This window comes from Kogia breviceps, chromosome 2, assembly GCF_026419965.1.
Source record: "Kogia breviceps isolate mKogBre1 chromosome 2, mKogBre1 haplotype 1, whole genome shotgun sequence".
Lineage (NCBI taxonomy): Eukaryota > Metazoa > Chordata > Mammalia > Artiodactyla > Physeteridae > Kogia > Kogia breviceps.
This window is the reverse complement of record NC_081311.1, coordinates 2,740,001-2,766,500: the sequence shown is the minus strand read 5'-3', so window position 1 is coordinate 2,766,500 and position 26,500 is coordinate 2,740,001. Positions and strand designations below refer to the sequence as shown.

Genomic DNA, 26,500 nt, shown 5'->3' with positions numbered 1-26,500 from the left:
GTAAAATTAAATTGCTCAATACAAAGACATCCCTCTAGAGGGTGTTAGTGATTTCAGTGACAAAGTGCTATTTGCTGACAAGTAGTTTACACATTAACCAGCTGAATCCAAGGGGGAAAAATGCCAATAGCAATTATATCACCTTGAGGTTATTAAATGTCCCACTGATAAGTAACTAGGTGAACTTGACCAGGTGATAAAGACTGCTGTGAGCAAATGATTGTGCACTGAAGAATGTTTCTCTTTCCTGCTGTTTCTCCAGATAGCTTTCCTTTCAAAAATGACTGTATAAAAAGTTACATTAAAAATGCGTGGCCGCGGAAGACAAAACTGGTATTTAGCTCCCCCATACCTCGCCCCGCCGGAGCACCGCCATCGCTCCACCTCTAAAACATGACATCCGGGCTGCGAACGCCTGGTTTGGGGGTTTGGCTTTGTTTTTTTCTCTCCTCCCTTTTTTAGGCTTTAAAATGATGCTAAGTTCTCCACTTTATCATCAACTGTCTCCTCCAAGTGCATTTCATCTATAAGAAATTCAGATGCTCAGGAAATTAAAATTTCAAAGATCTGCTGCAAAAAAAAAAATCAATGGGGCGAGATCAATGCTCATAGAAATTTCATGAACTTTGAACTGGTCCAGGCCTGATGAGGAGAGGTGGCTGGAGTTCCAGGCGGCTGACGGCTCCTCATGCGGCCGCCCGAGAGCGGGCCGTGCAGCCGAGAGGAGGGCCATGTCGGAGATGGGTTTCTGCTTTCATATTTTGTCCGACAAAAAAATTAATTTTTAGTCTATTTCAGTAACAAGCAAAGATAGAAAAGAGAGCAGCCGGCCTCCGCAACGCGCCCGCGACACCCCCCACTTCTTAAGAGCACCTCTCGCTCTGCACATTTACGCGGCCACGAAATGAAATCGGTTCCCTTAGCAGCCGATTGCAGGTGCAAATTAATATTGTAAAATGAAGATCGATACATGGACAGGGCCAAATCAATAGCGGCTAAATTATTGCTGCATTTTCCTCCTCATTCAAGATGAGTTGTGTTTTCCTCTCAAAGTCAATACTTTGCAGCTTTTCTCATTAATTTCTCAATAAATTCGGCAATGAATTTCAATCACAGAACTCGGCAGGGTGAGCCAGGCACCGTGCACGGGAAACACAAAGGCCGCGGTGGGCCTGCCTCACTCACCACGAGGCCCTGCCCCGGAGCCGGCCCGGGCACGGCAGGGACAAACGGGAGACGCCGGGCACCCTTCTCCAACGCCAAGCACCAAGCGGCTCAGCCTAGGTCACCCGCATCAAAGGGGCGTGGCTTTTCCAGCATCAGACCCGCCCCAGGGCAGCGCTGGTTTCACACGGGGAGCCTCTCCGACCCGCTAAGCTGAAGGTACCTTGTGTCACCAAGACTTCTGAGGACGGGAGGAGCGCCACGCTTGACTTCTAATTGGAAGTCAGGCATCGTCTCGGCCTCACGGGGCGGACTGTCTGGTATTCACACGCCCGGCCCAGTGCACAGGGACCTGCGCCATTCACCACCGCCTGGCAGCGGACGGCAGCATTGTGATGTGACACCAGACTCAGAAAAGGGGACAGCACATCTTCCTTGTTCCCAAAATAATACCCTTGCCGACAACTGTTGGATTGCGTTCAAACAATTCTGTTTACATACCTCAAAGAATGCGCCAGATTACGGCTTTTATAGTCACGTTCAAACGACGTCTACGGAGCCCAGGCCGGCGGCTAAGGAAAACCAAGACACGTGGCGTCGGATGCTCCCATTCCTCCAAGGGCTCGGCCCCCGGTGACAGGGACCCCCGAGACACGCTCCCCACGGAGGCAGGGGAGGGGCACCGGCCACCCTGCAACCCTCACCTCCCCCACCCCGGCTGTTCCGGCAGAAGTAGCCCCTTCCCTCCAAGTGTAAAAAAGTCTGAACAAAAGGGAGGGAGAAGGTGGCCAATAAAAATCATCCTCAACAGAACAAAGAGCACAAACTACCCAGATGTCACCCTTCCTTTAAGAAAGAAAAATCAAGGGTGCCCGTGCTATCGACCCTCTCCGAGATTTTGAGCAGGGGAGGGGTAAAACCCAAGTGGGCAACAAAGCGCTCTGTGGAGAACCATCCGGGCAGTGGATCAGCACACCGGAAACCCGCGTAAGATCTCCATACAGAGACGGGCTGAGAAAGGAGCTCTGGAAGCTCACCCCCTCCCAAGGCTGGAGGTGGCCCTGCTCTGGGAAGACCCCTCCCTCCCGTGTGCCCGAGGCAACCAGCCCCCGGGGCACACGTCCCAGGCCATCCGATCACATGCTCCTCCCAGAAGGTGCGGCCATCACCCTGCGTCACAGCACCTGCCCTGCTCAGCGCAGGGCGCACGGTAGGTGCTCCACAGTAACAAGTAAGGACCACAAGGACCCACGGGGCTTCTGGAAAATACCAAGCCAATGGAGAAGGTATACCGCACTTCTGACTTGGAGAAGCCAAGGTGAACGTGACGTTGCCCGTATATCCACGCGAGAGCTTGTTCACAAATGTGTCACAGCAGCATCGCTTGTCTTACAGTCGGTCCTCTGTATCCACCAGTTCCACACCCTCAGCTTCAACCAACCGCAGCCCTGACCTCGGATACGAAGGACCACACTGTAAGGGACTTGAGCATCCACAGATTTGGTCCTGGAACCAATCCCCGGCGGACCCTGAGAAGCGACCGCACCAAGGCTCCACCAACAGACGAGTGGATAAAATGTGGTCTCTGGGTACAAGGGAAGACCCTTGAGGCACACAGAGGAAGGAAGCGCTGATCACACCTCCCCCCGGGGGAAACGTGAGTGGACGAAGCAGGTCACAAAGGACCCCAGGCTGTATGATTCCACGCACGTGAAACGTCCAGCGGGGCAAATGCATAGATACAGGAAGCAGATTCGTAGTTGCCTGGCGGCGGGGTGGGGGGACTGCTGATGGATGCAGGGTTCCTTTTTGTGTAATGAACTGTTCTTGACTTAGGCCAGTGGTTGCACAGCTTTGTGACTGTACTAAAACCCCCTTAATTGTATACTTTGGGTGAATTTTAGGCTGTGTGAATTGTATCTGAATAAAGAACAAAATGTTTTAAGTGAAAGTAACACCTCTAACCCGGGTTAGAAGGCCTGTGCCAGCTGTGCCTATACCGAGGGAAAGGCCTCTCACGGCCTGAATACTGTCTGCGGTGCGTCTGGCATCTGCGTAAAAGAACGGAGGCCGGAACTGGGGTGAGCAGGCCCCCAGCTGTGAGGGGTGGAGCGGAGGGCCGAGGAAGAGACCCCCCCGCCAGTCCAGAGGATAAGCTGGCCCTCCTCAATCCCCACGGAGGCGTCTGTTACCCCTGGTTTTTCAAGGTGAACAAAGAGGAAAAGCAACGTTCTAAGGCAGAGAGCCTTTAAAAACATCGCCAAGATCAATGTAAATATTGAAATCACAAAACAGAGTCCTTGAACACAGGATCCTGGATTACGTATGTCTCTCAAGTAAAACAGTCCAGCCTGATGCACTCCCTCCCTCTCCTCCACCCGTAGCGCAGTCTCTGCCCTCCGCCTGCGGAGCCCCGACCCCGCTGCCGACATGCAGGGGCGCAGCCCGCCGGCCCCGGCCCCCCGTCTCTGCAGGGGTGCTCCACCCACAGACCCCACAGGGCCACGGCTGCCCCTCTCCTCGGAGACCCGAACAGCTCTCAGGACTGTTTCGTTACGGTCTCTTCTCTTTTTCGTTCCCATCAGGCTCTGAGTCAGCTGGATCGGGCGCCGTACATCGGTCAAGGGCCGCCCAGAACCAGGCACGGGGCTGCGAGGGTGAAGCCAGCCTGGGGCCCCACGAGGAACCCACCACGAGCGCACCTACGAGACGCAGCTGTTCTCCCAACTTCTCTGCATCACCTGCAGAGTACCAGGCCCAGGCGGGCCTCGGGGAGACACTGAACGCCGGACACCACGGGAAACTTCCAAGTCACGTCGACACGAAGCCTCAGCATCCCACCCTGGACGCTAGGCTTGCCTTAAAGATCACTACCGTCGGCGGGTGTTCTCTGAGTGCGGCGGAAAGAAGGCACCAGATGGGCGTGGCATCAGGGGTGGTGAAGAAGAAGCAGGTGGCTGGCAGGTGGGCCCCCTGGTGCCATGACAGAGCGCACGTGGCCTGGGCCGGTCACCAGGGTGTGAGGAGGGACTGCTGGCAGGTGGCCCGCGGGCGGGGCACGTGAGGCTGCGGCCCCAGCACCTCGCACACGTGTAGCTCACCTCCGTGGCGGTAAAATGGGTCAACTTTGGAAACGACCTCCACCGTAACCGACAACAAGCACACAGGCAAACTGAGCGTCTTCAGCTTGGGGTGCCCAGCGGCCGGACGCCCTGAGGGTCACCGAGGTCCTGCCGCAAAAGTACCCGAGGAGCAGCGGCCCCTGGGCGGGCTCGGTGCTCGTTCATCACAAAGGGCACTGGGGACGTGTTCGCAAGGAACGGCGCCGGGCTGGTCTTCAAAAGCGGGGTGCAAGTGATTGCGGGGGCGAAAGCATCCGGCTGATCACAGCGCCAGGCACACGGATCCGGAGAATGGGCGGGAGCGCCACATCGCCGGCCCCCACCCCCTCCCAGCCCCAGGGCTGAGGCCTGAAGGGCCCAGGGGGGTCCCCGGCAAGGGCCTTCTCCTGGGAGGATCAAAGGGGGTGAAAAGATGGGGCAGAAATCTGGCAGAACCCCCTCTACACCCAGCCACCCAGAGGCCCTGACTCTGGTCCTCAGACGCTCCGGGTGGGAGAGGGTCAGGCCGGTAGCAGGCTGGGCCGACCCTGCAGAGCTCACCTTGCCCGGCGGTAGGACTCCCGTGCGTGGAGTAAGGAAGGGCTGTCACGAGGGCGGGAAGGGTGGCGTCTGGAAGGCAGATGATGGACCCACTGCCAGGCTGCACCTTTGGGAAACTTCCCCCAAAGATGACTTACACCAACAGGCACAGAGATCTGCAGCGGCCTGCTGTCTCGACGGGAGGTTCTGTATTTAAAATTTAACGTGCTCTGTAGCGCGTCTTCTACTAGAGCACGGGTGCCAGCCACACGCACCCGGGTCCCTCGTGGAACCAAGTCATTCCACGCGCTCCTTAAGAGCGTTTGAAAACTTCTATGTATTCGGGAGGGGGTGTAGCAAACAGTTCACGTCACCGACAAAGAGGCTCCCACCTTTTGTTGTTTTATTGAAAAGCCATTCTAAGAAAGTTTGAATGACTCAAGTTTGCATTTTCTGTCATGAATAAAGAAGGCCAGCTGATTCAAATGACAGTCCTTTCTCGGGTTCAGCCTTTAGGATCCAAGCCTCAGCCGAGAGCCTGAAGACCTTCCCAAAACAAAGGTTTCAAATGAAAAGACAAGCAGCCCCTGGACCCCAAGGGCGTCCCCGTCCCGGCTCGCACAGCCGCCGAGAGCGAACCCCGCTCACCCCGTCCGCCTCCCGCCTGGGCCGCGGCCTCGCGCGCGGCCAGAGGGACGTGGCGGCGGAGGCCGGCGGCTTCCGCGACTGCGGCAGCCAGGAAGAAAACAAGAGACATTTCGCTCCTGTCCCTACCCTTCCAGGGCCACGGGGGGGGGGGGGGGGCTACTTCTTCTCCTCTTCGGCAACAGAAGGCTCCCACGCTTCCTCGGGGGGCTCTCCGCCGAGACGGTGGTTCCGATGCTTCCCCTGGTCTCTTCCTCCTTGAAGCTACGGGGGCTTCTCCTGCCAGGGTGACTCGGGCGGTTCCGCTTTTATCCCGTTACCGCTGCCTTATTCCGCACGTCCGTTGATGCCGTTCACTCTTGTTGCGCTTTTAAAGGGCCCCTCCTCCATCTCCCCGCCACCCCACAGCCCGGGCCCCTCGCCTGCTGTCCCAGAAGAAGCGCAGGCACCCTGACCGCCCAGAGACGCCAAGCGAAACCCCGGACGTGGCCCAGTCCCACCCTGCGGCTCGTGCCCGCGGCCTCCCGGCTGGGGTGAGGTGAACAGGACCGCGTCCCCGCAACCCACTGCGGGAAACCCGTGACCCCTTTGTCCTTTGGCGAAGACGAATGGTTGTCTCCTTTCTGCTGCGTTCTGTCGGGTTCGGTGCCGAGGGTCAATACCGTCACCTTGATGTGGAAACTTCGTGATTTATCAGTCGGTGCTCCTCCCGGGTGAGCACAGCCCCGCCAAGCACAGCCATCGGGCCGCGGGAAGAGCGGCCTGTGGTCACAGCACTTGGAAAACAACCAAAGCCCCTCCGATGACAGACAAATGTGTCTTGTTAGCAACTGCCCAAAAGCGCTTGACTTGTACTAATAACAAAAAGGCCATGCTGGTCACCGTGGGTCCAAAGACGAAGCACCCTGTCACCAGCCTGGTTGGGAAATTAGCAAATAATGTTCTTTTCCTTGATAAATGGGTGACAGCTCCCTCTCACCAATCATTTCTAACATTTTGATGCATGCCTATGATCCCACTGGAGGAGCAGAAAAGTTTACTGGCCCTCAATTTTCAGATGATGAATGGAACTCCTCTAAATGTGCGATTTCTGTATGAGGTATAGTTCATTTTAAGCAATTCTAGTAAATGGGTGTCACTGATTAGGACAAATAGTCTACTCGTGCAAATAGCACAAACGGTGTGTCTCATTCTCCCGGCCTCCTTCGAGACAGGAGAGGAAGGAAACAGCAGGGACCCCGGGAGCCCTCACCGCCCCACTCTTTAGAGGGAGTCGGGACTGGATCTGTGCCCGCAGCGCCCACGCAGCAAGCTGGCAGATTCACTGATCGTCATTTGGTCTACTGCTGGGTCCGCACTATGCAGAGGACACCGGCGGTGGCGGGGTGGGGGGGGCACGCCCTCCCTTCCTCTGCGGCCCTAAGGAGCCCCGCCAATGACCCCAAAGATGACCAGCTGGTCTCCAGGCCCAGAGGTGGCCTGAGCTCAGCACGTTCTTCCACGCAACTAACCTCACGTGAAAGCGAGGCTGTCTATCCTCCAGGGGGCCGCGGATTTCCACGGACACCATCCAACTGGCGAGCTGGGACCAGTGGAAGCCCTGTGCCTGCGGAGCGCGCAGGCAGCAGCCGGAGCCGCCGGGCCTCACTGAGTCTGTGACTCCTGGACCCCAAACTCGGAACTCGGAATGAAAGTATCTCCGCCGCGTCCATCTCCGTGGTTAGGAACTTATAATCGAAATAATCGGTTGGTTTACGTTGAAGGGGAAGGCATTAGCATTTAGTTTAGCGAAGTAGAAACAGTATGATTTGTGGAAGGCAATTAGGAATCATTTGCTCCGTGGATACAAGTAATTTGTTTGAAGAGCGCTGGCCTGGGAGAGAGCTAGCTGGAGCTGGCTGTGGTCGAGGGCGCCATTGACTCCGCTGTGTGTCACCGTGCCGTTGACAGAATCACATCCGAACACTCACAAAAGAGCTTTAAAACACTTCAGGAACGCCAGTGCCCTTCAAGGGGTGAGGTGAAGTGTGGGTTAGGTGCAGAAGGCTGCGAGCCAACAGACCCCACCCCCTGGTGCCGGGACGGCTCCCGAGGACAGGGCGGTCACCTCCTTGACATGTCGCCAGTTTTAAGGCACAACGGGATTTTGAAAAACAAACAAACCATAAATACTGTATCAGGAAGAACACAAACTGTTAACAGCTACTGGTTGAGTAACGATTTCATGACTAAAACTGAATGCACGTCTTTGCGCAGAAAATGACCATTTTTATGCCCCCATGTAGTCAATGCTTTGCAGACCTAAGACCGGTCCAAGCTCTGTCCGTGCCGCTCTGGCCCTGGACACCGTCGCTGCCAGCGTCTCGTTTAGTAACTGGGTTGGCTGGGCCCGTGGCGGACAGCATGTTGATTCCTGGTAATTGGTGATAATTCCTTTAATTGAGCAAAAGAAATCTCTAAACTGAGGGTGGGTCGACCACACATTTGGGTGCAAGAGGTCAACAGGAAGAGCCCCGTGGCTGCGTCCTGGTGTCCCGCGGAGCCACGCTGGGACTCAGGCCGCCACCAAGCAGCTCCAGCTTTTTTGTGTAATAGGAAAACCCTTCTGGCTAAACGGACGTGTTAGGAAATCTGGGACACTCGCATCTGTGCACGAACACCTCACACTTGGAATGTGTCTGTAAAAGCAGTTTTCGCTCAAACAATTTCAATTAGAAGCGTACAAATTCCAATCTGTCTTCATCAAGTAACACCGCAATGCTTACATTCTAATTAAAAAATAATTTCTTTTCTTGCTCTCAACAATTTGATGTCTTTCTACTGGTGAAATTACAAACGTGAAACTGTTCAACCCGCCCGTACCACTGAGTTCCTCAGGAAGGATATTCCGGGACTATTTTAATTACGATTAAACAAGCAAATGATACACTATTAGACAAATATTAAAACAAGCATTACACTCAGTTATTAATTTGCACTGTTCACTTTTAAATGCAGCAAATATCTCATTAATTTAATTTTAGGTGCCCACCCGTTTATATTGCATTTTACAGTCTAGAAGGCAATTGACTATTAACTGGCAAAATTACATACAGAGTGATTGTTAATTCCGCTCCTCAGTGCCGCTTGAAAATCGTGCTCGCTCTCTAATTTTTGACCTTCTTACAACAGGGGTGAGGCACGCTGGGAATACAAAGGACTAGTACGGAAGAGCTGGACATGTCACTGTGACTCATTCTTTTAATTCACCGTGCTAATCAACTGCACTGCCACTGCTTCCCCAGGTAATTGTGTCTTTATAGTAGTTGAAAGCAGCAGGCAAAGGGGCCTGGATGGATGGGCTTGGCCTGTCCCCCCCCTGCCTACGCCCACTCTGGGTTGACTAATCGGGTCTGGTTCTGAAGAATCTGGTGCTTCTCCGATCGCTGTAAACAGATCACTTAGGCCTTTGCCTTTGGCTGGGGGCTGGGGGGGGGGGGCGGTCCTCCTCAGCGCTCTGGTTCCTCATCCCCAGGCCTGGCGGCCTCGCCCCAAGGGTTCAGTGTGCCGGTGTCCGCGCAGCCTCCAGGCCCGGGGATGCTGATGGGAGCCAGATGCCCAGGGGACGGGGCCCTCCCCGCAGGGGCTGCGCCCCTGTCCTGCCTCCAGAAGGGCTGGCTCAGCTTTCAGAGGGGAGAGCAATTCCCAATGATTGCTTCTCTGTCCCATCAATTTCAGGGCAATGCAAATCAGACAGAAGCTTCCAGGTCAGACAGGTTATGACCCCACCTTTCCTCTGCTCCCTGGGAGTGTAGGCCCCCGTATCCCTTACGTGCGTTTGAAATGTATATTCCCGTTAATGATGGGGGTGTGGGGGAAGGCTGTAAATTAGCCCCCGCGGAGAGGCCAAGCTCACTGAATGGCTTCATTGAAAGGCCCGTTCTTGGGAGAACTCCTGACGGAGGAAACCCCATAGCCTTGGGCAGCCGGGACCCTGAACTTGGGGTCTGAGAAGCCCCATCGGCAGGGAGGCATCACGGCGTCGGGACGCGGGTGTCACTGGAACAGACTCGGGGACGCCCGCTGCCCTGCGGGCACGAGACCTCCGGCCAAGGAAGGCGTCCTGCCCGGCCGAGGGCAGCGGGCTGCAGAGAGCGCTGCCCCACCGCGGCCCCAGAGAGGCAGGCCCTCGGCCACGGGACACCCGCTGGCGGTGACGGGCGGCCCTCCGCACTCGCGCCTTCCCCTCCAGCGCACTTGCGTCCGCCGCGATGCTCAGCATGGGGCCCTTTCCTGCCACGCGGGCCACCATCCTCGGTGGCCAACGGTGGGGTGAAGAACCAGACCTTCCTGCTACTGGGTCTCCTCTCAAAAAGAGTCGCTGCTCCTGAGACCTCAGCACCAAAAGCCCGCGGGTCAAGAACGCGATGTCAGGAGCAGGGCCGGAGGCACCCGTGGGGGAGCGGCCAGGAGGCCAGAGAGGCTGACGGGGACAGCCGACTCCCCATCTGTTTGGGGCAGAGCCATGGGTCCCACCACGTACGGACGCGCTCACCGGGTGCCTGACCCAACCTGGCGCCCACGGGGCACATGGCAGCGTGGAGCCCACACGTGGTCTGGCTCCCAGCTGCCCAGCTCATAAACGTCCCCTCCTCCAAGGAACCCAGACCCAACGGGAGCCCGGGTCACACACGGCACCGAGGAGAAAGCGGGACTCGGGGGTCCCCCCGGGTCCCTGAGCCACACCGGGCGGAGCCAAGCGGGGTGCCCAGGACCCCACGGGCTGACTTCACAGCCAGAGCCGGACCGGCGCCCACAAGCCGTCAGGGGCCCTGCAGAGACGGCCCAGCACTGCGGGGAGCCTGGCCCCCACCTCCCGGGACCTGGCAGCCGCAGCGGCCGCGGGTACAAGCGCTCACAAGCGCCCCGACTTCATAACCCGCTTCTGCGCGGCTGTATTTAACACGTGGAGGCCTCGCCAGCTCGGGGCGCCACCCTCCCTCCATCTCGCCTCCTGGGCTCACCAGGAGGCCCGGAGCACCTCCCACGGGAGGAAACGGGCCCTAGCGTGGGGCAGGGAACCTCTCTCCCCTCCTGACCACGTGAGGGCCACTGGGGGCTGGAGAGGAGGCGGCCTAGCCCCATCAAGGACCCCGGTGTCACCGGCAGTCCTGGCTGCTGAGGGTGTGGGTGCCTCTGGGGACAGCAGCCCTGGCTCTCCGCAAGGACCCAAGCCAGGCACGGCCTGGGAGTGACACGGAGCCCGCTGGAGAGTGGTCACCGGAAGGCTTTACATTTTGCATTCACGCTTCCTGAAGGGGGTGAGTGAGTCACTCCTCCTCCCTCTCCCGGGCCCAAAGAGGAAGGGACCTCGTCTCCACCTTGTCACCCGCCCACTGGACAGAGGAGAGGCCTAAGACCCAGGGGGAGGCCAGAACTGCCCGGGCATCCTGCAGCAGGTGACAGCACGTGGACAGAGCCCTCGGCTCCCAGCCAGGCTCCCGCACGGACCTCCCCTGCCGCCCTGGCCACGCGAGCACGTGGAGGCCACGCTGTCCCAGAACGAGCCCTCGTCCCCTCTGCCCTCGTGGGGCTCAGCAGATGCCGGCCACCCCCAGAAACACGCCTCAGAGGTTACAGCTTCTGCAGGTGGCAGGACCAGAGGTCCCAGTGCGGACGAGCTGTATGGTTATTCATGGCCTTTCTCAGTAGCAACCTCAGACACATGGTGTCCTCCAAGCAGCCTGTGGTCAAAGCACCGCAGCAGACGACTTTCAGATGACAAACGTGGGACCTCAGAGGTGACCCTTTCCGGTGACGTCAGTGTGTCCAAGACCCTCCCAGAATACGGACCCCCTTGAAGCAGCAGTGCGGCGTGGGGTGTGAGGCCCCGGGCCCGGGGCAGAGACAGGCTCCTGTTTACAGGGTGCGTGCGACCTCGGGTACGCGTGACCTCGGGTACGCAGCCTGACCTCTGGGCCCTCGCGGGGCCGCCACCCGATGGAAGCAGGGCAGCTGTGGTTACTGGCAGCTCCCTCCACCTTGCTTTGCAGGTGAGAATGGAAGGTCCACGGATGGCGGCAGGGCCCCCGGTCACGTGGCCCGAGATGGCCGCACCTGTGTCCGTAGCGTCACACCACGCGGAAGAGGATACGTAGAAACCGCCCCCGACTACACAACCGCTACTACAACCGGCGGGCCACGGGGGATCGCCCGTCCTCACTGCAGAACCCACGCAGGGGGCCCCCGGGGGCCGAGAGGCCCTCCTTGGGAGGAAGCACCTACCGATTCACCATGGAAGCTGGAAACGTGAACACTCACCGGTGTAGACAAACCGCCCAGGAGCACCTTTACAGAACTGCTTGGATTTGTAGGACAGGGTGACTTCGACGACTCCAGGAATGTGCCTCGGTGGGGTCTGGACTCGGATGGCGTGGGGAGTGATCAGCTATAAGAACCACACAGGGAAGAGGCTTTCAGCGGCGCTGGGTGTAAGAGGCGGACACTTGCCAGTTGGATATAATTACCAAAATGAGCAAAAATTGGACCATCGTCTTGGAATGTTCCCTCCTAGCTGTCACCCAGAGACTCAGGACCTACAGTTGTGCTTTCAGAAAAATATCTGCAAATGATCCCGGTTTCAGTTTGCAGGAAAGGCCACAGGGCATCATTCATATGAAAATCACCACCATATGTCTCCTTAAACCTGCTTCTAGTAATTCTAGCACTAATTGTTCCAGGGCACTCAGGGACCTCCGACGCCAGGCTTGAAACCCCAGGGCCGGGGGGCAGCGGTCTGCACCCGCCCACCGGAGAAGCCCCTGCCACGGGCGGACCGTCGGTTTCAAGGGATCTGGCGACAGGATGCACCGTCGACAGCACGTCCGACGGTCCACGGACAAAGCCACGGCCGGACGCGCACCGATCTCGCGGGCTTACCTCGCTCCATACCAACATAGTCCCGAACACAACTTGGAGCCCATCAAAGAAGTTGTCTCCGATGATGATCACGGTCGCTCCCCCCGTGGTCCAGCCTTCACTGGGACTGATGGCCTTGATGCACGGAGTGGCTGCCCGCACAAGACAGAGAACGCAGACCTTAGAGCCCGCCACGCTGCCGCCACGCTGCCCACCTCCAGCCACGCTGGGCGGGGCTGGAGAGAGGCGGCCGCTCCTCCGGGCGGGCGGCGCGCAAAGGGCAATCGTAGATCAGCACGTTGATGTGTTTAAAGCAAACTCTTAAATGTTTTATAAAGCAAAGGCCAAGCCACGGAATACCAGTGAGTGAGGGAAAAAAAATGGCTTGATGTAGCAAATTATGTTTCAGGGCAAATATGACTATTACAAATGATTAAGCATCGCGTGCATGTGGCACGTCGATTTATCTGCTTTGCGGTCCAGATCTGGGCAGAGTCAGTCAAAGGCTGATGAGGGAGATGGAGGAGCAAATGCCTTGCATTTCGATTCCTCATAAGCAGCTAATTGGGTTGGGTTTTTTCATCCGCGAACTTTGCCTTTTGGTTCAAAACTTCATTTTCCTCTGTCACTTCACAATTACGACTTTTCATTTTTCATCAGGAAAAAAAAAAATCAAAAGCACGATATTAATACTTTTGTCAAAGGTACACATTTTACACCTAATACTGTTTGTCGACAGGAATCCCCAGCCGCCGGCCTGACCTCCCTTTGTCTGGGAGCGCTCACATTTGCATGAGTTATTACAACGCTGCTGCGGGCCCGGCCTGCTGGGGGAGGGGAGACAGACAGCGAGGGCGGGGGCACGAGGGAGGGGCGCCAGGAGGTCCAGCACTGTGCTCCCAGCAGCCCTGCGAGCGGCCAGCGAGCAGAGGCCTGGGCTGAAGGCTGCAGCCTCACGGAGGCCGGCTTTGTTCCGGCCTTTGATCAGCTCTTCTTCCACGTGATGTTGGGGGACCTTCTCGAGCGCCTCTGATGGCCTGTCACTGGCAGAGGTCCCACATAGGAGGAGCTGCCCGTTACTGGGGAAGGGCTCCGGGTGCTGCCGTCTGGCCTGCAGGGCCTCCTCTGCCTGGCTGGGCGCCGTGCTCAGGGCCCTGGGCCTCTCTGTATTGTTACCTTTGGTGCAAAAAAGAAGGCTGTGCAGGCCGGTGTGCTGGGTGGCGACACAGCCCCAAAGGTCCGCCAGGTCTCCTGGCTAATGCCGTCTGGACACAATTATGGCCCAGACGAGAGGAGGCCCAGGCCTCAACCCTCCATCGAGAGAGAGAGGAGGGCCCCCCCCGCCGAGCCCTGGGGCCCCCCGTGTCGTCCTAAGTCCTGCCGGCTTCACGGCGGGGCGGGTGAAGGAACTCGACCCCCGGCCCGAGGGGGCCCCTCTCCATTTGGTGATCTTCCGTCACTCACAACAACCTCCGTGGATACTTGTCCAGAAAGTAGTAACTAAGCCTGGTAAACAAGCAGTGGCTTAACCACGCGGCCCCCGGACCCCTCCTGGCACGGGTGCGTATGAGCCTCCAAAGGCCTTCTCGGGGCCTTATCAGGCTGCTCATCTTATTTGAGCCCCCCGAGTAAGCTCAGCTCCAGGTAAATCACCTTTTTTAGACTCGGGGTCAGGTCTGGCCGCACATCTTCGTAAGCGGGAGTTTTCGGGAAGCCCACGCGCGTGGGCTCCCTGACGGGTCAGAAGCAGCGCCACACACGCCCGGCGAGTTAATCACCGGTAGGTATTGTTGTTTGGCTCGCGTGACACCACCTTCCTTTGTTTGCTTTAATGTTGGACTAGCGGGGGTTATATTTGCTCATTCCCTGCGCATTTCCCTCTGCAGCAGGAGCGCAGAGCACACACTGGGAACCTGCCCTTAACTAGCGCTGTTGACTTCATGCTAATAAGTTCATACAAATTTTCATTTCTGAGGCTTCCGAATGACATTTGCTTTTCTTAATTGCATGGAGAGCATTTGAGAAGGATCAGCTCTCTAAAGACTGACGAGCCCCCTCCAAGGGGGTGACCTTCATCAGCACAGCCAATTATGGCAAATAATTCACCAAAAAAAAAAAATTACAGTAAACAAATTTACTTTGGAGGTGAGAAAAGAAAAAAAAGAAAAAAAATCCAGGATCTCCTGCACGCACAGGAGATTGCTATCTGGCAGCTGTGGCCCAGTGGAAAAGCCACAGCATCTCAGAGTCCGCAGAGCTTCTCAGCGGAAAGAACCCCGGGCCTGCCTCGGCCTCCTCGGCAGCAGCCGATAGCCATCTTCCTCCTGCCTGTATTTGCATACATTTCAATGCACACAGAGAGAGGGAACATGTGTTCAATGGGAACCATAGCAAAATGAATTACACAGACAGCGTCAGAGATCTAATGATATACGTGCACAATACACTCAAGCAGATGACAGGAGCTGGCACGGCAGCTGAAGACGGGCAAGGAGGAGCCCCCCGCGCGCTCCCCACCTCTCCCCGGGCCGGCCCGTGGTGGGAAGCAGCCCTGAAGGCCGGTCGGTCCTGGTCTGCAAGCTCTTCCGCGTGGCCCAGCCTCCTGGGGCGCAGGCTGGGAAGAGGAGGTGTGGCCCGTCTCCTCCGCCGATCTGACCTGCGCTGGGACCTCTTTTAACTGCTGGAGCCCCTCTCAGCCTGCTGGGGAGGAGGGCACCCCGGCTTCCACGACCTGCGTGCCTGCACCCTGGATACCCACAAGGACTGGCTGGTCTGGGGACCAGGGGGCCCAACGGCTGGGGCGAGGAGCTCAAAAAAGTGAAAGTGATGCAACTGGAGCCCAGTGATGTGGACAGAACCGTTGGGTTCCCCCGGTCTTTCTTTGGGGGTCACATCCAGTATTCTATTAGTAAACAGCTTCCCCGTCCTGGTTCCCGTTAATCAGCGAGCTCTCCTGAGTAATATCACAGCATTTGTCACCTTCCCCTGCATTCACAATATTGAGGCACTCAAACAGGCCTAATCTTGCCTCATGAAGACTTCTTTGTTCTGCCTGCTAAAATGTCTTGTAATTGTGCTCGGGATGTCCAGATGGCGGGCTGATACTCCAGCTGATAGGATTATACCTTTTACCTCTCCTAGGGCCATCTGTTCCCTTAACTCGCTAAAGCCCCCGCAGCCTGGATTCGGTCGTCCTCACTGCATAAACCTAACCGCATTACGGCCTTGGCATGCAAATCGCTTCTGTGCGGCAGGCCGGGTGCTGGGCGGGGCTCACGGAAGGTTTAAACAGGGCTGGAGTCGTTTATGAGGGGGACAAGTGACAAGGAAAAAAAAAAAAAAAAAAGAAAGCCTGAGTTCTTCTGGGCCGTGCTGGAAGGTAGAATGGTTGTTTTCCCCTCGCTTGTGTTCAATACTGTAAATAAAATCCGCCTTGCTTTTTGTGAGCTCAAAGGACGCGATGGCAGCCGTCCACGCAGCAGCAGGGGGAATTAGTTTACTTGGAAACCGTCCGCGAGTGTGTACTCACTGCTGGTGAATATTAGATGATTGGATAATGAGGTGTTAGCCAGGAGAGGCTGCACAGAAGCACAGATCGAAGGCTTACAGGGGCACTTTCTCCTTAAAGAATGTGGGACCGATGCAAAGCCAACATCCAACCCTAAGATATGAACTAGCCAGGCAGAAGGAAGAAAAGGGGCTTTGGGGACGATACATCCAGACCCTAAAATGAACTTCCTAAGCGTCAGCCCTCTCGGTAAGTGGAGGAAGCGTCTCTCTCTTCATCCCAGAGAGCACCCCGTCATATTCTGTAGGGCTCTTGAGAGCTGGGCATTAATTACAGAGCAACAAACGAAAGCCTTCCCACCGATGACTAATGCCTCCTTCTCAAAGACCTATATGTGCTAGTTCTGAGAGTCACCTATTGGCATCTTTTAATTATGCGTCGTTTGGGAGGACCGGGTAAGATATTTCAATCTCTTGCAAGAAAGTGACTTGGTTTAAACGTCGATTTAAAACACTGAAAAACAAACCTAAAATAATCTCGAGCAAGACTGCTTCTGCAAATAGCTTTTGATTAGTTGGGTTTTATCTCCAAGGTACCCACGAGTGGCCTTTATTTTTCTAAATGCTACATTTTCTGCTTACAGTCAAATGCTTTTTCATGCTACTTACAAAAATAAATACTTGTACTTTGCTCAGATCATAATAGCTCATTAGAGGAGGCTGATTTTGGACCCACGCTACAACCTAACACCAGAGGGCTGCGGGGGCCTCGTGAACCTATCACGTTGCCAGCACTGGCTCTCTGGGGAAGCGGGGTGCTGAGGATGGGGATCCAGCCTTCTTAATTGTGAACCTCATTAGTGATGGTTACTAAGCAAAACACGCACCTACCTTCAGTGCATAAGAAGGAGATAAACAGTACGTCACAGATTCTAATGACCCTGGCACCCAGGGCGACCTTTAATTATGATATTTTTGTTCCCTTACACCTTAGTCATTAATGTAGAAAAACAAATTAGTTTATTTTTGTGGACCGCAGCAGATTCACAAATTGTCTTCCAGTTTTTATGTCTGAATCATATTTCATTCTGATGACCTGCACGGGCTTCGTTCATTTTCCTGTGTACATGTCTGTCTGCCTCACGGGTGGCTCCTAAATCCAAGACCTCAGTCTAGAGAATGTGTCTTCTAACTGCTTAGTTTTATGGGTTCTTCGGCGCTAAAGAATTTAATCATGCTGTTTTGTTTGCAATTCACTTAAAAACGAAACAACCTCACATTACTTTCCCAACAATTCGTATTGGTCAGAATCTCATGGTTTTCGTGAAATGTCTTAGAGAGGAAAGGACCTCATGTTGGAGGGGAGGGGACACACGGCGGGACCCGCGCGTCCGCACGGAGCTGGTGACAGGGCGACTTGGGAAGGCCCAGGGTCTGCGTGTTGCTGAAGTCTGACTTACACGCCTGCCTGCCTGTCACCCTTACCGAAATTCTTCTCTTTTATCAAGCAGTCCATCGCTTGAAAGCATCTGGTTAGCAACATTTTATGCCGTGTTTCTCCTCACCCCCTCCACCCATCCCCCACGTGTGAATACCCAGGCGCGTGCACACGCGCGCGCACACAGAGATCTGCTCTCCATGGAGGGCCAGGAGGTCCTTGAAGCCCATGAGCTCAGGCTCACGGGACCAGGATGTGGGCGCCACCAGACGGTGCCCAAAGCATCTGGGGATGAGCCGGACGGGGGCTAGACACGCCAAAATAAAACCAAATACATTAAAACTGCAGGAAAAGCGCTCAGCAAAAGAAAGCTTAGACACAGACAAACCAATAAAGTGAGGGCCATGGCAGGTGAGGTGGGTGGGAAAGCTGAGACCACCAGTGAGGGAGGGGAGGGGGACACCAGGGCGGGGGGCTCTGCCCCAGGGACGGGGTTCTGACCAGCGAGGGGGCCTGGTGGGAGCACCCGGGCATGAATCAACAGAAAGGATGGCACAAAGAAAAAGAAGCATGGCAAATTAACGAAAAGGCATGTAGCATGTGCCTACCATTTTCCAGATAAGGAGGGGCCGTACCTTCTGACGGGTCCAGGCGGCGCGCCCGCCGCCCGTGTTTGGAGTTGTTGTGGACAAACATGTTGTCAGACACGGCCAGCACGTGGCCGTCCACGTTGACCGTGGTCGACACGACAACCTGCAGAGACAAGCGCGGGTGAAACCGGAGTCGGGGCCCTGCCAGGCGTCAGCCCCCGCCCCCCATGGGCACCCCGGCAAGCCAGGCCCCGAGGTCTCGAGCCAGCGACCCGCTCTCGCTCCCGGATCCCCCTCGAGGCCATGTGCGTGCACGGCGCTTTTGGCTGATGGGGTGTGGGGGCAGTTTTGCCGTGACTCACGACTGCTTCTCTTCCAGACCCGCTGCTGCACTAATTACAGTTTAATCTCCTGTTATGCTAACAAGTGAATTCAATCCACAGAAATATTCTTCTCACCATTAGCTTCAGAGACACCCCTCCAGCCACTCATTTTAAAGCTGCTATTTTGATTGACCTGTTCACATATTGATTAGATAGTTTATCTAATTAAAATGAGTCCACTGGAGACTCTGTCCTTCCTGGAAGAGTTGTGGGGATTCAGAGCTGCCCGCCTCCCAAAAAAAGGCTTCATAGATCAGAAGCTGCTTCTGCTACCCACATCCTATCATCAAATGATCCCCGGGTCAATGTCACAATTACATCCAATGTCTGGTAATGAACGTTTTTGCATCTGAAAAGACCCGAGTTGAACAGGAATAAAATGGTTTCAGTGCAGGGAAAGTACGCTTTCTCAAGTTCACGGAGAAGGATGGCGAGGATGTGGCTAGCACCCGCTCTGCCAAGGGAGTGTGGTCCTGCTGGAGGGAAAGGCGTGGCCCCGAGGTCCAGGTCCAGGTCCAGGTCCAGGTCCGGGGTTGGGGGGCGGGGGGGCGGCCGGGGAAGAGATGGGGGCCGGGCTCCCACACATGCTCAGTGCTTTGCAGAAGTAAAAAAGGAAGTCACACTGGCAGGGACGGCTTTGAGGACCCCAGACGTCCTCCCAGGGGAGCCTGGAACAAGCACCCCAGAAATGGCACCCCTACCTAATGGACCCAGGAAACAGGAGACCACAGCGGCCTTGAGAGTTTCCTCGAGCAGAGGCGGGTCTGTGTGCTGCATTATTTCCAGAAGAGCTGGAGTGGCACAGACGAGCACAGGCTCAAGTCTGGGTGTTACGGCAGGACGGGGGGCCGGAGCCTGGATTTGGGGTGGGGAGAGCCCAGTTCCTTGCCATGTTTGGGCAGTGGAGAGGGCTGGCACCACCTAGAGAACCACGACCCCACGGAGGACAGCTGGGCAGGAGGGTGGGCACACGTCAAGGCATGCCACGTATGGTGAGTTCAAAGCCACAGCTACAGTGGACCTCCGTTAATGCTGAGCCAGACCCATGCAAGATGCTAATAACAGAGGAGAGGCGGGGGGAGGGGAGGCCAGGGGCTCATGGGAATTCTTCACTTTCTGTGAAATTTTTTTGTAAACCTAAATAAAACTGCTCTGAAAAAGAAAGTCTGGGGCTTCCCTGGTGGCGCAGTGGTGGAGAGTCCGCCTGCCGATGCGGGGGACGCGGGTTCGTGCCCCCGTCCGGGAAGATCCCACGTGCCGCGGAGCGGCTGGGCCCGTGAGCCGTGGCCGCTGCGCCTGCGCGTCCGGAGCCTGTGCTCCGCAACGGGAGAGGCCACGGAGGCGAGAGGCCCGCGTACCGCAAAAAACAAACAAACAAAAAAGAAAGTCTACTAGTTAAGGAAAAATGATACATAAAAGTAATTGCAAATAAATATGATTTTTTAAAAAGCAAAGCTGCATACTTATACGTAAATACATCCATGAGTAATTGATTTTTTACAAAAATCTCAGGCCCCACAAGAAGACTGTGAGGCAGGACCAGTACCCGCTGCACGCACACCCCCGCAAAGGAAGGGAGCACCTTCCCAGATGACTCTCTCTGGCTGTGGGCGTCGCCAAGATCGTTAAAGTCTCCGCAACATCAGGCCCCTCTGTGCCTCGAAATGGTGTCAGTGCCACCAGCAGCATCCCCGGGCCCAGGCTCAGACGTCTCAGCATCGCCTCTCTCAACTATCTCCGCTGCCCTAGCAGGGGTGGCTCTGACCCCACTCTGGGGCCACTACTCGCCTGGCAGCCTCTACGCAGCGGACGCAGGGCTGCCGGGGTCACAAAGGCACCCTCCTAGCAGCTTGTCCACCAGGCCCCACCCTGGGCGCAGGGGGACCTCTACCGACACTTCCCCCGAACGGGGTGCAAAGACACAGGACTAACACCGAGCCGCAGACTTGATCCTCTTTACGTTCCTAGACCGTGATAAGTTAAAGAAACAAGAAAGGGTAAAAATAAAAATAAAAAGGGACACTGTCTTTGCTCTGTCATCTCTATATAGGTCAGTCACCAAGGGAAAAGCATAGCTGAGCAGAGAAAGCAGACAAGCTGTGTTTGTTTCTCGGCCGGGCCAGCCCTGCGGTGCACCTACAGAAAGGTGCCGAGATCGCGGTGCCCACTGGAAATGTTGTGTAAGCCCTGACCTAGTGTTAAGTCCAGTTAAACCTCCTGAGAGGCAGAGAGATTAGCTGAATAGAGGGAGGAAGTCCTTCTAGTAACTGCGGGCTCCACCTGCGACTGACGCGGCCTTCGGCCACAGGCGAGCCAATGTGTGACCTCCACTCTGCTCGATGGAGCAACAACGCGAAGCCTCGCGCAAGAGAAGCGGAAGCCCCGCCCCACTGTCTGCAGGAGACACCGCCCCCAGGGTCAGGGCATGACTGTCAGCGGGTCCACGGGCTCCACCGCTCCGACTGGCTGGTTGGATGTCAAGACAGATGTCACATTTCGCCTGAAGACTGAAGCGTAACTTACATTTCTAAAAAAAAAAAAGCCTTGAGTGATTTGATGGTAAACTAGTCTAAATCTCAAAGAAGTATTTGGTAACATCCAACCTAGCAGTGAGCTCCCCAATTCTTCTCTGTTGGGTAGGGGCCAGGAGCGGTTTTGGGTCCCAGCCCAGATATTTTTACAATTGAAAATCAGCAAGACAGTCCATCGTGCGTGCTGAGCACCCTTCACCCCGAAGTCACCTCCTAGCCGTTCACACACAAAGGCCAGAAAACCATGACTGGATCAGAATTTATCCCTGAGCCCAACTGGCTCTCCACGCCTCTCCTCGAGAGGAAATGCTCTGATCTGAGGGTAACAAACCAGAGGACAAGTTAGCCTGGGTTCGGGAACACGGTCTAGCTCCGAGGTGTGGAATTAAGGAGGCGAGGGCGGCCCAGCCTCAGGGGAGGGCAGCTGAGCTGGGGAAACGTTCTGGAATTGGTAGAGGTCTGCGTGGAACAGGTGCAGCCCCCTCAGTCCTGAGCACACCCCATATATTACCTAGTGGTCCTCCCCTACCACAGACTGATCCATCCCTAAGGAAGATCTTCAGCATGGGCTCCAGAGTCTAGCCAACTGAACAAGCATGAACAGCAAGGTGCAACTGAGGAAACAGACTAAATGAGATGCTAACCTTATGAGGACTTCACTTGCAAAAATCCTGAAACAGTCATTTTGAAACACACCCACAGGACTCACCACGACTGAACGTAAGACAGACTCCACCCTAACCTACAGCTCCGATCACTCTGATTTCGGGGTACCCCGCCGCCCGACGCAGAGGACCAGGGCGCTGTGCACTGGCCCAGGAGGCAGAGGCACAGCCTGTCACCAGAGCAAGAGCTCAGGTCACGTTTCCAAAGCCAGCTTCGCGTTGTCACGGGCCACGACTGGGCTCCACGACTCTGGCGGACTGAGGTGCCATCCTTCTTAAAGCGTTCGATTTAAATATTCTTTCGAGTGAGCCCATCCTGGCTCATTTGCACCCAAGCCCCTGAGAACTAAAGATTGGTTTCTGAACAACTGCAGCATCAGGGAATTCAACTTTCACAGTGTCAGGTCTGGGCCACGGTCCGGAATCGTGTACCTGGAATCTTCGCATGTCCCGAGGGTTGCCTGCATTCTTCAAACAGTTCTGATTGCACTTGAGGAAAAACTTTAGAAAGAATCTATAAAAATACAAAAAATGGATACTGGTTAGGGCTTATCAGACAAAAGACACAGACTTTTAAGACAGACACTCTCGCGTATGGGGAGCTGACCCCATACCACCTGCTGGCTGCCCTGTCGGGAGTGACAGGGAGAGAGAGAACTCGGGAGAGGCCAGGCAGGCAGCTCTGGGTCCGCTGGCCACCGGGGAAGATCTCCACACAAGGAAGCAGTGACTGACATTTGTCTTGACACTGGGGGTTTCCAAGCTTTATAATAACAACCGTGACTTAAATTGGCCATTTCTCACCTGGATCTTTGCAAAAGACCATTAACCACTGGGGACCTGTCCACCCCAGCGAGGGCTGCCAGCTTCAGCAAATAAAAACACAGGATGCCGAGTTAAATTTGAATTTCAGAGAAACAGCGAATAATTGAATAATTTTTTAGGCTAGGCCTGTCCCAAAGTGTACCTGTCCTAAAAAAAAAAAAAAAAAAAATTGTTTCTCCGAAATTCAAATTTAACTGGACGTGCTGAATTCTACCCGGCAACCCAAGCCCAGGGGCCATCATTGCCTAGGTAAACACACTTTTAAAGATGGGCTTTTCAAGTTACAATAGGTGTGACTCTTAAGAGAAGATCTGGGGTGCTGCTTGAAGGGCAGCAACGACTTCTGTGAAAGGCCTACGTGTGGTTTGAAGGGACCGATCAAGGCCGCCCCCTCACCCCCTCACGAGGCAAGGAAACCATTGCTTAGGGGGAGGGGACCAAGCGCTGCCCCGGCTGGAGGGGAGGCTAGTCGCAGAGCTGTCTCTGCTTCCCGCCAAGGCCTGGCCTTGTTCTGAAGCATGACGTTTCAGGGGTCCTGACAGAGTGTTGAGATGCTGTGACAGAAACATCATCACCTTGTCCTCCCCATTCCCGCGTGCTCTGTGACAAACATGGAAGCTCTGGCTCACAATAGGAGCACGTGGACCCCAGGAGGCCTGGCTGCACCGCCAGCCACGGGAGAACAGGGGGTCTCGGCCCTGCACCAGCTCGGCTCGTCCGGAGAAGGCCGCTCGCATCCCGAGCCCCAAAGAGCTGGGGCCTCTGGGCTGACACCCTGTCCACAAGGCTATCAACAAATGTCTCCTCTCTCTTCTTCCCAAAGATCCTCTGTCCTACTGGTCGATGACTAATTTTTTATGGAGTTTCACGCGATTTCCTTGACTTCAACCTGACGGTCAAGGTTCCTTGTGGCTGATTATCATATCAGAAAATGAAAAGATCTGGGAGACTGAGATTCACGTCTCCAGCTGCGTTCCCAACACACCCTGGACGACTCTCCACCAGAGCAGAGGAAGATCCGACTGACGGGAAAAAGAATAGTGGCCACTTAATTAAATGTCCTTACAGCCCCACGCGGCCTCACTATTTTAGGCCAGAATTTACATCTTTTATTAACTCGCCTCACCTATACACTTAGCTCGCCGCGCCTCTGAACACCATCTGCCATCAGCATACAGTAAGCTGCCCGGCCGTCCGCCCACCGATTTCTCCTAACAACCACGGTGCAATTAAGCCCCACGCACTCTGCAGCGAGGTAAATTAAGCGCACCTGCGGCCACCCTGCGCCCAACCGCATAAGGGCCTAACAAGGTGAGGGCGTCACAAAGTTACCGTCCTGTCAGGCAATTAGGTTCTCACTTTGGGGGCCGCCACATGGCGCAATTACGCCTCACATTACCACCCAGCTAATCTCTAGGCAGGCGCCGGCCGGGGCCGCTCCTCTGCATGGAGCCGACTGGGGGAGATTTGTGTGGTCGGATTTCTACCCCCTCCAGAGGAGGTTTCTTTAAATTCCTTGCTGTCTTTTTAGCCACAGCTCTCACCCTCTCACCTCCCGGAGAGCAGAGCGGGCACGGAGCCTGAACGGCCCTCGCCGTGCGTGGTCACTGAGGGCATGAACGGCCCGGCCCCCGTGGGCCTTGACTCCCGTCGGCTGCAGAAATGGGCAAAGTTGGGCGCTGGGCCCCCGCCACCACCCCGAGCATCTCGGGGTCAACTCCGGAGCAGGTGGGCGCGTGTGCACACGCACACACACGCTGACACGTTTTGGATGCGTCGGCAATGGTAGGGTTCTTTTCAAAGTTTCTCAAAAAGCAGCGAGAGGACTTAGAAAGACCTGCAGGTCTGGAGTGTACGGCCCTACAGAGCAGGATCCCTCCTCCCGGGCACTCGGGCGCCCCAACTACACAAACGAAAATAAGGCCCAACGTGCACGGGAACGGACGCAGGTTGGGCCCTTATGGAAGAAGAGGAGCCTTGTGCTGAGGTTTCACCCTCGTTTCGGTTCCTCGAGGATTCAACCAGGCCTCCCCGAGGTGGGCGGCACGGTCCAGCCAGCGCACGGCTCCTGACCCCGCGCCCCATCACGTCCGGAGAGAGAGGGTGCCTCTGCTAGCGAGGGCTCGCTGGTGTGGGGGTGGTTTGGGTGGGGTGAGAAAGGAACGCGGAAGTCGAATGGTAGTTCCCGTCCTTTACACAATTACCCTTTAATTGGCTTTTTTCTAAGAAACATCTGACAGGTACTTTACATATCTCACTTCTAGAGTCTGGTACACAGAGGATTTAATACTCTTGTTATGAAAGGAAAAATCTTTCCTATGTCAGAAAATCTTTGGCTTTAACACCAATAAACTCTTTATTGCTGCTAACCATGGATTTGCTGCTCGATGGCAAAGAGGCGATAAAAATTCTAACCTGTCATTAGTACATTATGCTTAATTGTGTACGGTGTGCTCCTGGCTGCATCTGTTGGCCCATCATCAAAATGACCATTATGTACACTAATTCCCTGACCCTGTCTTTATTTCCCTAAAGAGTCATCATCTTTCACAGTAGGTACCAGAGTAAATCAAGCTTGAAATATGGGCTTTATTTACTTGTTTCTCCTAGGCAGGAGGGGAAGCAGCAGCTCAGGGCAAAACTGCTACACATCAGTCCAAAGTCCCCAGTAATGCTCCACTCGGAAACAGTGCACAAAATCCTGGAAAGTTCTCAGCAGCTATCAGAAGGGGGAAAGGTGTGATCTCATTACTTTGGAAGTCAGGTTTCCTCTTTCAGGGCGCGTGCGGATTAGCAGAGAAGCCACGTGGGGTGATCTCCTTCGCTCTTAGGAGAGCTGGTAACAACAGGCTGCCTCTCCCTCTCCAAACTCTGGGGCATCCTGCGAAGGTGGGCCCGGGGGCCCTCTAACTGGGAGGCAGGGGTGGGAGAGCTGCTGGGTCCAGCCACTGAGAGCTCGAGCCTGAGCTGGAGACTCCAGGGCCGCCCTCCCTTCTGCAGGGACAGTTATGCTCAGCAGAAAGTTCAGCTCGGTCTCGGTGGCATCTGTGCCAGCATCCTCCCCAACGACACCAGGGCCCCCCCGGAAGCGCTCAGCGGCAGGACACGGGCACCTTCAGCGGGGCTCGAACAGCAGGACTGACCGTGTTAGCTGGAGCCCACTCCGGGCATCACGCAATGAGGGGCAAGCCCTCACCTCAGTAACCGATTTCAAAGTCTGCTCCCCCTCTGTGTGTTTAAGCTATGAATTAGTTCATTTATATTTACTTTTATGAAGCTGATTAACCAGGGCTTCTCTATCTGATGAAAATCATTTTAATTGTAGTGTTAGGCTCCTGTGTAATATCCATTACATTATGAACTGTTTAAATTCTACATGGGTATTGTGTAAATTGGCCCTTTGTGGGCCAGCAGGCAATTAGGACCAAACACACTCTCCTTTAAGCGGCTACAGAACTTTGTGGTGTTGTTCAGGACAATCAGAAACAAAGGAGGCTGTTTAATTGTAATTTAATGGAATATCAAGGAGTCCGTGGCATTAGACGCTGGCAACAGAGAGCAGGAGAGAAAAATTAACTGCAATTATGTTTGATTAAAGCTATCCTTCTCAATAATCAGCGGTCCTGACAGGCCATGGGGCTCTAGTGGGTTCCAGGATGGCAAAAGGTGTTGAGCAATATTAGGCCCAATAAAGGGGGTATTAGCATAGCTAATTACAGCCCTGCAAAACCTGTAAAGGGGGCCTCTGTGTATTGTAATGTGTGAAGTAATTGGCCAAGGCCGTTATCAATTACATAAGGAATGAATTTGGTTTGTCAGAGAAAAGCCGATGAGATGCATCTCATCTGACACCAGCCCCTTCCCTCCTGTTTTCCAGTAGCTAAGAACTTGCCCACCTTTATCAAAAGCTGCAACTTACCAGTGGCCAAATCACTGACACAATTATCTTGCCAGCAGCGCGTTAGGTAATTAACACCCACCCATCCTCGCCCGCCTTCCCGCACTTCTGTTCCTCACCTAGCTGAAGCCACTAATCATGTAATGATGACTTCCTTCCCTCTGGTCAAAGGAGAAATGCATTGTCTCCTTAGAAATGCAGTGGGCTTGGCCTGCGCACCCTGGTGATTGAGGAGAAAAAAGAAACTTGGAGCCGTCTCAGCGGCTGTTCTTTGCACGTGGCTATCACCTGTCTGAAACTACCTATTCGCACGCAG

At 55.1% G+C, this 26,500-nt stretch overlaps 1 protein-coding gene across 15 annotated transcripts in view; it reads right to left on the bottom strand.

Annotated features, from left to right (window-relative positions):
- The window catches only part of EBF3 (EBF transcription factor 3), a 118,725-nt gene that overhangs the window by 18,237 nt on the left and 73,988 nt on the right, over positions 1 to 26,500 (bottom strand). For 9 of the 15 annotated variants that reach the window (XM_059050900.2, XM_059050913.2, XM_067024306.1 and 6 more), the window contains exons 7-10: positions 21,894 to 21,975; positions 17,901 to 18,045; positions 12,369 to 12,499; positions 11,751 to 11,877 (exon numbers count right to left, since the gene is read on the bottom strand). In XM_059050900.2, the coding sequence (XP_058906883.1) occupies positions 11,751 to 11,877; positions 12,369 to 12,499; positions 17,901 to 18,045; positions 21,894 to 21,975 (485 nt within the window). The remainder of the gene's footprint in view (positions 1 to 11,750; positions 11,878 to 12,368; positions 12,500 to 17,900; positions 18,046 to 21,893; positions 21,976 to 26,500) is intronic. The other 6 variants (XM_059050914.2, XM_059050924.2, XM_059050895.2 and 3 more) reach the window with 2 other exon arrangements.